Source organism: Condylura cristata, unplaced genomic scaffold, assembly GCF_000260355.1.
Source record: "Condylura cristata isolate star-nosed mole 26May11 unplaced genomic scaffold, ConCri1.0 scaffold00024, whole genome shotgun sequence".
NCBI lineage: Eukaryota > Metazoa > Chordata > Mammalia > Eulipotyphla > Talpidae > Condylura > Condylura cristata.
In genome coordinates this window covers 33,294,275-33,306,744 of record NW_004567125.1, presented here as the reverse complement: position 1 = coordinate 33,306,744, position 12,470 = coordinate 33,294,275, and the positions used below count along the sequence as shown (strand labels likewise).

The 12,470-nt window shown below is 40.7% G+C and overlaps 1 protein-coding gene across 1 annotated transcript in view; it reads right to left on the bottom strand.

The window, feature by feature from the left end:
- ADGRE3 (adhesion G protein-coupled receptor E3) overlaps positions 1-1,718 on the bottom strand; it is a 52,960-nt gene extending 51,242 nt beyond the window's left edge. The window contains exon 1 of the mRNA XM_004688232.1: positions 1,596-1,718. Coding sequence (XP_004688289.1) covers positions 1,596-1,718 — 123 coding nt within the window. The remainder of the gene's footprint in view (positions 1-1,595) is intronic.
- Between the last annotated feature and the right edge of the window lie 10,752 nt (positions 1,719-12,470).

The window sequence follows — 12,470 nt, the reverse complement described above, 5'->3', positions numbered from 1 at the left end:
GTACAAGTATCTTTTTCAATCAGTGTTTTTGTGTCTTTTGGGTAGATACCTAGGAGTGGGATTGCTGGGTCATAGGGAAGCTCCATGTTTAGTGGTGTGTAAGATCTTTAATAGAATGAGGAAAGAGGAATGATTTAGTTTCCCAAAGAAACACCCAAAGTTACCCATCTCCCTGTGGTTTAGTGCCTTGTCAAACAAGATTAGATCAAAGTGGGGTCACTGAGGCCCTAAAGCTTGCCACAATCTAAGGTACCTTCTGGCAGGGAAACATAGCAAAGGGGCAGTGGGGCCAGGCAAGTCTGTAATGAAAGTGAAAGGATAGCGGTGGTATTACAGATAAGCACAAAGAGGAAGGTCAGGAAAGTGTCGAGGCACTTAGATGGCTAGCAAAGTAGCCTTCACTGGAACGTTCCCCTGTGAGGTTCACCGACCCCTTTGGGGGCTGGAGAAGTCACGCCTGGACCAGAGTCTGGGGGAGGTTTTAAGGGCTTTTTGGGATTCAGTCAGGTATGTGGAAGATAGGGACTGGGTGCTGCTGGGCAGAAGATGGGAGGAAGTGGATGGCTGTTTTAGATCCTTATTGTTCTGGTTCTGTGCCGCCATCTCTAGTGCTAGTTGAAGGTTAACACAAGGACAGGTTTCAAGATCCCCTTTTCCACCTCTCTGGGTTTCCAGGAACCCATGTTTCTCTTGGGTAACCTTTGAGAAAGGAGCAAATCGAGATAAAGGCTGCCTTTGTGGCCTCCCACAGGTCTCTTTCAAGTGTCTCTATATGTCTCAACTCCATGTGTCTCTTTCACATCCCCCAAGTCCTGGTGCAGGTTTGCTGGGGACCGGTACAGTGGGGAGTCTCAGAGGGTGATGGGTGTCTCAGAGGGAGGTGGATAAGGATTCGGCGCAATAAATGACAGACACGACTTCAAGAGTGCATATCTGAATGTAATGTGGAGAAGTAAGCTTTCATATTTATACAGTATTTTTTGGCAAAAATAATGATTACATCAGCGTTTAGTTACATATTTAGCGGAATAGTACATATTGAAACAAAAGGTGATGTTTTACATTTTCTTAGAAGCAGATGGGGAAGCAGCTGACAATCTGCTGGGAACATCAAATAGTGGTTACTGGTGTAAGACATGGGTGAATGTGGTCATTCATCTGTCTGGTACATCTTGTCTAATTAACCTTTTAATTCCATTCCCAGTTGTTGCCTTGCTCAAAGGGTCTTTTATATCTTTCTGCTACATAGTCTCTATATCACTGCCATTCAGTAACTTTATGACTAGGCAAATATGGTAGAGACTTGGGGTATTGTTCTAAAATAGACACTTGTTGTGCTTTGCTTAATGTGCACCAAGGAGGACTTGACCTTTTTAATCTTTCCCAAAAGCTAAGACTCAACCACCTAACTCTTTTTCCTTCTACATTAACTATTCTTTGACCCTTATAATAAATTCCTGTATATGGGGTAGGCTCATCTGTTGGTTCTGGAAGCTCTTTCCCAGGATATATGCTGGTCCAAAATCAGTCATAATAGCTGGACGTAACCTTCTTTTTGGTTTTTCTTTCTGTATTTGTCTAGCTTGTAAACTTACTAGTTCGCTATCATTTTTCTTACTATCCTCTGAATTAAATATTTCCAGCTGTTCCAAATCATCAAAGAGAGTCCCAACAGAGTCCCCTCCAGACTGGGCCGCTTTGTATATTAACTGTAACATTCTGGAAGCATTTGGTGGGAGAGTAATTTCCTCCACTGGATTTGTATTAACTTCATTACTGGCAGTGGCAAGCTCATCATTATAGAAAGAAATACTGTCATGATTACTAGGAGTTGAATGAATAGCAGGCTTCTTGAAAGCACATGAATAAAGTACAGTAAACAGTATTATTAAGAACAGAATCTAGCAAATAGGAAGCCAGGCTCCAAGATATCACAAAGTGCCACTTTGTCCCTCTGCGTGTCCTGTTCCTTGAACTTTGAGCAAAGTCCACGTGAACGCTCATGCAGACTCTGCAGGAGGTGCAGCGACACAGGTCCAAAGCTGAGAAGCAAGCAGGCTTTTTTTTCCTCCACACCCCTGTCTCTCGCCAAGTGTCTCCCCTAGTTTGTCTAGTCTGTTTGTCTCCCCATTGTACCTACACTCCAAGTTTTACAGCTTCACCTGGCTGCTCAGAAACCCCCTCCCTACTGCCCCCCCACATTAGGAGGGGCAGGGAACATGGCACCTCCTTTTTATGGAGATATGTCTGTACACAGTCATGAGTCTCCTCTGTTTCCTGAGAACATTAAGTTCTTTTCTATCATAAAGGCTTTCATGGGCCTCCAGTTGCTGAGGTGCTTCTACATTAATATCTAAATGCTTAGCTCCTTTTCTTTCACATCTCAGCCCAGAACTCATTTCTTCAGACTGGCCTTCCTCGCCTACCCCATCTATAGGAGATCCTGTCAGTTGTCCCAATCACCTTATTTATTTCTGTAATTGTATTATCCAAACCTGCAATTATCTAGTTTATTTCTGGTGTGTCCCTCCTTTCTAGGATGCAGATTCTTTTCTTCAACTATTTGGTTTCCAGTGATATCATTGCTCAGTGGGTGAATTAATGGATCATTTAGAAAAAAGGACTCTAGATCTTGGATAGGGGCTGAGTAAGAGAGAGGAGTTAACTCTTTGTTTTTGTTGTTGTTGCCTGGGTAACAAGCTGGATGGTCGTGCTAGTTTGCTGCAGGTTTTGGGCGAGAGTGAAACACTGGAGGTTTTCGGGGAGAGACAGACTTCAAGTTTTGCTAAGTTGATTTTGAGGTGCTGTGATTTCAACATACATGGTCTAGATCACTAAAGAGAGGGGTCCTCTTTCCCTCTCTAGTCAATGGATGGCCATTAAATCCAAGCTAATGAATTAAATTAGGGAGATATCATAGACTGAGAACAAAGCCTGGAATAAGTATTTCAATATTATGTTGAGAAGGAGCAAATTATAGAGGAGACAGGGCAGGAGTGACCACAGATGTCAGAGACCAGCCCCAACAATTGGGGTGACAGAGGTTCCTGTAGGAAATGACGGTGTTGGTGAAGGTGAATGAGGGCCACACTTGTTCAGGTGCAAGTGTCGTCTGCAGCTAGTCTCAGCAGGTCTTTTATTTTATGTTCGCAAGCAGTGGGATTACATCAGCATATGCATTGAGTAAAAAAAAACAACTATCACATGTTCTTAAGAACAGTTTGAAGTCTTTTGATCTTTAGCCAAGACTGTAACACTTATCATTTTTTTTAAAAGATTTATTTTATTTGTACATACAGAACTGGGGTACAGGCCAGAGGCTCAGGGGCGGTGAGAGGCTTCACCAGAGACAGAGTGGGGAACAGAAAGGCAGATGTACTGAAATACACTGCTGAGAGGAGCAGCGGGCAGGTCAGGAGAGGTCTGCCGTGCCATGTGGTCACCTCCGGGGCAGGCGGGAATCGAACTCATGTGAAGAGGCTTTAGCTTCTCAGTGCAGTGCTTTTAACCCACTGCGCCACCAGGGAGGGCCCACACTTACCATTTTTTAAGGAAAACATTGCTAACAAGCAAAATGTCATTACAACTATTATTATTATTATTATAATATTATAATTATTATTATAATTATTATTGCAGCTGGGCAAACAATTTACTAATGATAAAGCAGGCAGATTAATTTATATAGTTATAACTAACATTTATATTTATAATAAAAGGTTAGCAAGGCAAAAGGAAAGCTTCTTTTATCGCTAATTACTAAGGATCCTCATTTTTATTAAAGCATCCTAAAAAAAGTTTAAAACAAGGCCAGGGTAAGGAATGAAAAAGTTTACTGTACTCAGTTCTAACATTAAGAGAGAGAAAGTTGAAGGCTGAACAACAAAGGTTTAAGCTTTTGGTTCCCAAAGTTTTTTTTCCTCCGGAGCTTAATTTAGTGTGTACATCTGGAAGATAGTGCAATGAGGGAATTTGAATTATTGGTTTGGACAGGAACATATTATCACAATATGTTTTTAGTACTGTCTAATTTTGCTGTATTAACTTTACAATAATAGCCAATTGCTTTTATTAGAACAACCAAATGTAAAATCAATTTTTACTTTATCAAATGCATACAAATGCAAAAATGGTTGCAAATACAGGAGTGGCCAAAACAAAACAAAGAGATCCAGTAGGAGTCATCTTTGGGGTCCCTGACTTTTCAGGGGCACCCCCTTATACCTGGACTTCATCAGACAGTATGAGATGTTTGGCCTGCACCACACAGAAATGGAGGAAATGAATAGAATATGGTGTCACTGATGGCAAATTCTGGGGACTGGTCTCAACAAATGGGGTGTGGGGAGGAAGCAAGAGCTTCAGAGGTGCGAAATGGCGTCTGCAGGCAGAGTTTTTTGGGGGTAAGGGAAGCAGGAATGAGGAGATGGAGGGGGGAGTCAGTCTAGGGTGCAAGTGTCTCCTGTCTCTGGTCTCAGCAGGACTTTATTTATACATTACAAGCGAGCAGTGAGATAACATTAGTATATGAATTAAGCAGAAAGATTACAATCATCCCTCTTCCTAAGAACAGTTTGGGATCATTTTGACCTTCAGCTAAGATTAAAATATTTATTATTCTTAAAATCAATCTATTAGGGCCCTCCCTGGTGGAACAATGGAGTAGGATGCAGTACGGCTAGCTGGATGCTGCAGCTTGAGTGCGAATTTGATCTCCAGCCCCAGACGTGGCCCACATGGCGCAGCAGACCTCTCCTGACACGCCCGCTGCTCCCCTCAGCAGTGTGCTTCATGGATCTGCCTGTTCTGCTCCCCACTCTGTCTCTGGTGAAGCTGCTCACCACCCCTGCACCTCTGGCTTGTACTCCAATTCTGCATGAATAAATAAATCTTAAAAAAACAATCTATTAAAGTTAAAATAGATACATAAATTCATAAAATTTAAGACTAACACTGCTATATTTACCACAGAGAAGATTAGCTAAAATGAAGTCCCTTTAAGCCTAGTTAAAATTTAATGAACTTCATTCTCATTGAGACTGAAGTGAAAAAGGTAAGTAAAGCTGAGGGCCAGGGTGGAGAAGTTTTCTTGTAAATCCATCACTAAAAGAGATATAGTAGAGCTCCTCATTTAAAGACTAAACAACAGAAAGCTTAAGTAAACTTCCTCATTTAAAGACTGAACAATAGAAAGCCTAAGTAAGATAGTAGAGTGATGGGATTTGGGTTATTGTTTCCAGGCATTAAAAGCACTCTGGTTATTTTTTAACATGTTCTTAGTGCTGCCTTGTTTTACAATATTGATTTACTATAACATCTAATTGCTTTTATTTAACAGCCAATTGTAATATTACTTTTGACTTCAAGAGGAATTTCCCACCCTAGGGCAGCGCCTGCTTGTCTGGGCCAGGCAGCACCTTATGAGGCTAAGGCAGTCCAGTTGTAAACTGATGGTTGCTAAGAATATTTTGATATTATGATTATACAAAAAAGGGAGGTCGTAACATGGAAATTCTGATTTTTCAGAGCTTTTCCCTTCATTCTGGAATTTGTCAGTCAACAGAAGTTGCATAGTTTGTGTCAGGCATATAAAGAAACAGCACTGAATTAACAGAAATATGAGATGTAGCAGTAAAGAGTTCACTGGTATATTTAGGAAGAGCAGTTCCAATGGTGAGGATGATGGTGTTACAGGGCACCCCAATGTGAACTGGGTTGCCTGTCTGTGGGTCTTCACCCGTGCGCTTATGATTCAATCATATTATGGACACACTCAAAAGGTTAAATAATGGATTTATTTATAAGGAGAAAGGTAAAGGAATAACCCAGGGAAAGAGGGAGAGAAACACAGGGTAACTAGGATATCCTACCAGTTCTGCTGACTTGGACTCCACCGGCACGCTGCAAACCGATTGAGCACCAAAACGATCAGCCGCGAACCACCAGGGCAAGAGCTCCCCAGAGCCCACATGTCTGGTTTTATCCCAACCTGGCTTCTCAGCTCTGCCCTCATGTTCCAGTGTGCTTCTCCTTGGTACTGATGGGATTGGGAGTTCCAGTATCTGGAGTGGGGGTGGAGTCCATGAAACCTGTACCTGTTACAAATCTACATATTTGTCCAACCCCTTTGTTCACTTTATCCTGCTTTGCTTATTTTCTCTGATCTGGGAACACCCTTCATAAGTTGCAAACAACCAAAACCCATCAACACAGTCTTTCCCTTATTTGATTTTGTTATCAAAGTAGGAAGAAGAATTCAAGCTTTCTAACTTGTTCTGGTTTCATTCTGAGACAAGATTTGGAATTTGGATTATGGCAAGCACAAATAATATCCATATTATTGATGTCGTTTTATTGGAGTTAGTGGGTTTGGAGTGCAGGGTCCTTGGGTTCACTCTGGGGAAAGTTTTCACCAGAGCTCCCCTTTCAGTGGCATGCAGCGAGTTTCTCCACGAGTCAGAGACATTAGTTACATTTACAGAGCAGTTTTTTTTTTTTTAAGAAAAGGGGCAGTAAGGTAAAGGACACCTGCACAGGCACAAGTGGACAGGAAAAGCTGCCCCTTTGTGGGGGTAGCATTAGGTTTTATTATCTTCTTTTGGTAGGGAGGGGCTCATCTTTGTGAGCTGTCAGTTGCTGTTTTTGGAGAGCTATGCAGAATTTGCAAGGTGGCGATTTTACAGTGGGCTCCATTTCCGTATCTTTATTTTTCATTTTTTGGGTCTGCACTCTAGACACCACCTACAGCAGTCTGCTACCTGCTTGGATCTTACACTTTGTAATCTAGGCACTGGCGCCTAAGGATCTTGATTTCTATAGCTGGGCCAATGGCTATGCTACTCCCAGTACCTGTCAGTCAGTCTTGTGATGCCTCCTTTCTATTCTTTCTTCTGTCATTATCATTATTTCATTGCTGTGGCTGCAATGATATTAATGATAGTTTTGATGGTTAAATCCTATTTGGAGCTAGACACAGAATGACTTCCTGCTTACACCGTACTGCCACCTTCTGGGGAACTAAGGAATAAAAAATTCAAAGTAATTTCAAATGCTGGTTTCATGAGGCAGGACTGAAATCTAAATTTTTAGGGATGAGGAACTGAGGCAAGTCCAATAGAATATTTAGCTGATTTTTAAAAAAAGATTTATTTATTTATTCATACAGAACTGGGGTACAGGCCAGAGATGCGGAGGGTGAGAGGATTCACCAGAGACAGAATGGGGTACAGAACAGGCAGACGAAGTACACAACCTGTTGCGCCACCAGGGAGGGCCCTATTTAGTTGATTTTTAATGTCATCTTAAACACATCATATTCTTATTGCACTACACCATTCAGGATCAAAAATACTTATTGAGTTAGTAAGTAACAGTGATGAGAGCATGAAAAGGGGAGTAAGGAAAACAGTCCTTGCTATTAGCTATCTGTATCTGTGCATCCATCCAACAAATAAATGTGTAGGGTGTGCCTTGACTGTGCTCAGTGCTTTAATGTCAGGTTGACTCATTTTACTCAATCTTTGTTTTTTTCCACATTAAAAATGGGGTTGATCAGTTCAATTTATTTACTCTTTCAGGAATAATACTCTCATGGCATTAAAATGTGATTCTCTTTCCCTTATTTATTAAAAACACATTTTCTTAGAATTAGTTGTTGGGAGTAAAATCAGGTAGTACCATGGAGAGAAAACTAAGTGTGTTGTTGTATAATTAACTCTCATACCTATATTGAGAATTATTTATGCACCAAATTTCAGACTTTTTAAAAAAGCAAAATCCAGCTATGTGCTATTTACAATAGATATGACTTAAGATGAAATGGCAGAGAGGTTGAAAATAAGAGGCATATCAGACAAATACTAATAACAATAAGACTCTAGTATGGCAATATTAGAAACAAGAAACAAGGCAAATTTTAAACAGGTTTAAAGGTTAAGGTTATTGATAGAGGAAAAAAATAGAAAACGTGAAGAAGACATAACAAGATTAAAACCTGACTCACATAAGAAAGTGAGGGTAGAAGGGACTAGTCATAGAAATCAAGACCCTTAGAGCCTTATCACAAGGCATAAGGCCCAAGCAGGTGTCAGACTCCTGTGTCAGACTGCTGTAGGGTGTGACAGAAGCACAGACCTGAGGGTAAAGACACAGAGACCGGCCTGTTTTGAAATCTCTGGTCCCTTTAGGATTCCACAGTTATCCAAAATCAGCAGCAAACAGGCCCCTCCACAAAGGAGTGAGCGGCTCCCAAAGAGAAAAGGATGGTATGGGGGCAGTCTCTGCACTGGATGGGGCAGCAGTCCTTTGCCCACCTGTGACTATGCAGGTGCTTCTTTCCACCCACTCTCTCCCTCTGCAGGGCAGCAGCCTCCTGACTGCCTGTGACCTGTACCATGCCAGGGCTTCTCTGCACTGACCTCCATTAGTGGACGCAGCTCTCCTAAGGCTGCCAGCCTGCAACCAGGCAGGTCTCTCTCAGCTGTCCCTTTGGGTTAGCTCTTCCTGCCTGCTTGTGACTATATAAGTGTCCTTTACTCTTCTGTCCTTTTCCTTAATACAACTGCTCTTTAAAAAATCATCTGTGTGGGCCCTCCCTGGTGGCGCAGCGGGGTGAAGCACAGCACTAAGAAGCTTAAGTCACTTCCACATGAGTTTGATTCCCGCCTCCCCGGAGGTGACCACATGGCGCAGCAGACCTCTCCTGACCCGCCTGCTGCTCCCCTCAGCAGTGTACTTCGATGATCTGCCTGTTCTGCTCCCCACTCCATCTCTGGTGAATCCTCTCACCCTCTGCAACTCTGGCCTGTACCCCAGTTCTGTATGAAAAAATATTTAAAAAAAAATCACCTCTCTGTCTCATGGAGAAACTTGTCTAGGGAACTCTCCACATACCACTGAAATGGGGAGCTCTGGCGAAACCTTTCCTAGATGAACTCAAGGACTGCACTAACTCTAAAATTGACATCAGTTATTTCATCAAAAATCACATTGGTAATAGCAAATATTCAAGGAGCACTTACTGCATGTCACACACTATAAGTGCATTACATAAAAGCATTACATCATCAAGTCCTTAGAATATAATTTCATTATTGATCGAATAGAAAACCCAGATATAAACCCACAGCTTTACGGACAGCGAATCTTTGACAAAGGAGCAAAGAGTGTGCAATGGAACAAAGTTTATTCAACAAAAGGTGCTGGGAAAACTGGGCTACTACGTGCAAAAAAATGAAGCTAGATTAATACCTCACACCATACACAAAAACCAACTCAAAATGGATTGAAGATTATACATAAGACCCAAAACCATAATATATATGGAAGAAAGTATTGGTGAAACACTGCTTACAAACACCTTAGTAACATCTTTAAAGATACATCACCCAAAGCAAAGACAGTGAAGGAAAGGATACACAGCTGGGACTACATCAAATTAAAGAGCTCCTGTACCACAAAAGAGACATTAAACAAAACAAAGAGATGCCCCACTAATTGGGAGAAAAATTTTGCACACAATACTAATGACAAAGCGCTGATCACAAAGATCTATAAAGAGCTGGTGAAACTCAACAAAAATAACATTGACAACCCCATCAAAAAATAGGCAGAAGAGCTAAAAAGACACTTCCCCCAAAGGGAAATGCAGATGACCAACAGGCATATGAAAACATGTTCAACATCACTTGTAATAAGGGAAATGCAAATCAAAACCATAATGAGGTAACACCTAACACCAGTGAGAATGGCACATCTTCAAACAACTAGCAACAACAAATGTTGGTGAGGATGTGGAGATGAATGAACTCTTCAGCATTGCTGGTTGGAATGCAAACTTATACAACTACTATGGAAAGCTTTTTGGAGGTTTCTCAACTGCTAAAAATGAAGCTTCCACATGATCCAGCATTTATACTCCTTAGTACGTACCCAACGGACACACAAGCATTAGTCCAAAAAGACACCCGTACCCCTCTGTTTACTGCTTTATTATTTACAATAGTGAAGATGTAGAATCAACCCAAATGTCCAAAAATAGATGACTTACTGGATCAAGAAGATGTGGTACATATACACAATGGAATATTACTAAGCAATCAAAAAAAGATAAACTCATGCCATTTGTGGAAACATGGATGGAGCTGGAAGGGATCATACTTAGTGAAATAAGCCAGAAAGAAAAAGAAAAATACCCAGATGATTTCACTCAAAGCAGGAGTGTAAGGGATCAGAAAAAAAAGGCCACTGTAATAATTAAAATCAAAAATCAACAAACAACTATAAACCAGAGACATATTACAGGGGCAGAGAGGGGAATAGGATCAAAACGGGGACAGGAAGAACACACAGGACTATGGTGATGGCACATGGGTGAATTGGTGGTGGGAAGTCCACGGGGATTACAACAGAGATGAAAAAATACACAAAATGAAAAATGATGTAAAAATATGTAATTCCATTATTGCCCCCATTCAATAGTTAAAAAAAATTGAGGCACAGAGAAGTGGTAAATGGGCTCTTCAATCTCCCAAATTAGAATGATTCCAACTGAAATGGAAAAAGGCACAAAATGATTTAAAAATAAACTATTATTTATTTAAAAAATCTCTCAAATTAGAATTCTTAAAAATTATACTATGCAATTAATACCACACCTTTGAAATATATAAAGAAAAATCTGTTAGGACTACCCCTACATTTTCTTCTAATATTTTAAAGTTCTTTTTTTATGTTGGAGCTTATTCTTTATAAATGCTGTGATAGATCTAACAAATTAAATCTTTAGCCAATTGTCCCAGTGTTACACATGCGTTGCCTGGCTGTGGGTCCTCATCCATCCTCGCTCAGGACATCTTTCCCCCCTTACACCAAGAGCTTCTTTTCCACACTTACTAGTGTTGGATCCAAAGACAGGGTGACCCAATATATATACCTAAGTGGAATGTCAATTAAAAAACAAAAGATCCAAGAACGATACTTTGCCTAATTATCCATCTCCCTAAAACAGGAAATTTCTGGTGGTCCTGGAGGTAGAAGATAGCATTTCATCCTTATCATCCCAAGCTAGGGTATGCAGCATTTATTTTCTATGAATATGTAGATAAGCCCTGGAAAATTCCTTTTCTTTAAATTGCAAAATTCTTTGTTCCATTTTATTGCTCCCTTTCTGGAGACTATATAATTGTCCCAGAAGGTGGGTTCATATTTTTAGGACCCTCATGCAAATTGAGTTTTATCTTTCATCCTGATAATTTCTTTTGTGCCATTTTAATTACTTGCCAGCTTACAAGCCTAGAAAGTTAGAGGAAGATTAACTTCCTCTTCAGCATTTGAAGTATTCTATTTATAACACATTGAGTGTTCATAGATACCTGAGTGTCCTTCTGAATAATTTTGACTTGTCTAATCCTGTTGAGGGACAGACCTTAACAAAAAGATAGAGACCGGGGGCATTGGGAGACACAAGAGGAGGGATAAGGGCTGGGACCACAGGGACATGGGATCCCAGGAAGACAAAACAGGAGAGAAAATGTTACAGGACAGGGAGAGAGGCACCCCAGAATTCCCCTACCTGCCTGCCATCTGCTGAATCAAGACAAAACATGTAAGACCTTTAATGCTAGGAAACTTTAATAACTGTGCAATGAAGACAATATGAAGAATATAGTTTCTAATCTAGCACCCAAAGTTAACCCATCCTCTTGTGGGTAAATGCCCAGCCAAACAGCGTTAACCCAAAGTAAGGCCTGAGAGACCCCAGCCTAAAGCATCTTCCTTTGGTAACCCATAGAAAAGGATCAGCAACAGTAACACAAGTCTGGGAGGGCTTGCTATTTATCCTTCAAGACCCACTTTCAGCCATGCCAAATTTCTTGATTTCCCCTCCAAATCCCATCAGTTAAAAAAATTCTGTTAATGGAGCACATACTATAATACACTGAGTTAGTTTTATTGGAGTGGATCAACTTCATTACTCTGTTTCCACATCTCCCCTCCAGTTTTCTACTTGGAGCGCTCTTGTAACCAGAGAACCTGGTATGTAGCAATTGATGGTATATAGATCCCATGTATAGTGAAGGAAAAAATACATTACAAACTTGTAATATAAAGAATATCAGGGATCTCGTTATATAAAGAGTTAGAGATGGAATGAAACACTCGCTCCCCCCAAACTTCCTATGTATAGGTATTTTCAATACTACATATAAGAAATACAGTTAAAAAAATCATACTATTGTCTAGAACAATGTCTTGTTCCTTATTGTAGTTATAAAGGCAAGTGTAGAAAAAAACTGTTTTAGAAGATACTATACTGAAAAACAAATCTATGCTACGGACATGTTTTTGTAGGTTATTTTATGAAGCCAGAGGAAAATGGCAGAGGGGGGAGAAGAGGCGGCTCAGTAAAGTTAAACATCCAACATCCCCAAGAGCCAGTGAGCCCCGCCCCACCCCCACCGCCTATCAGA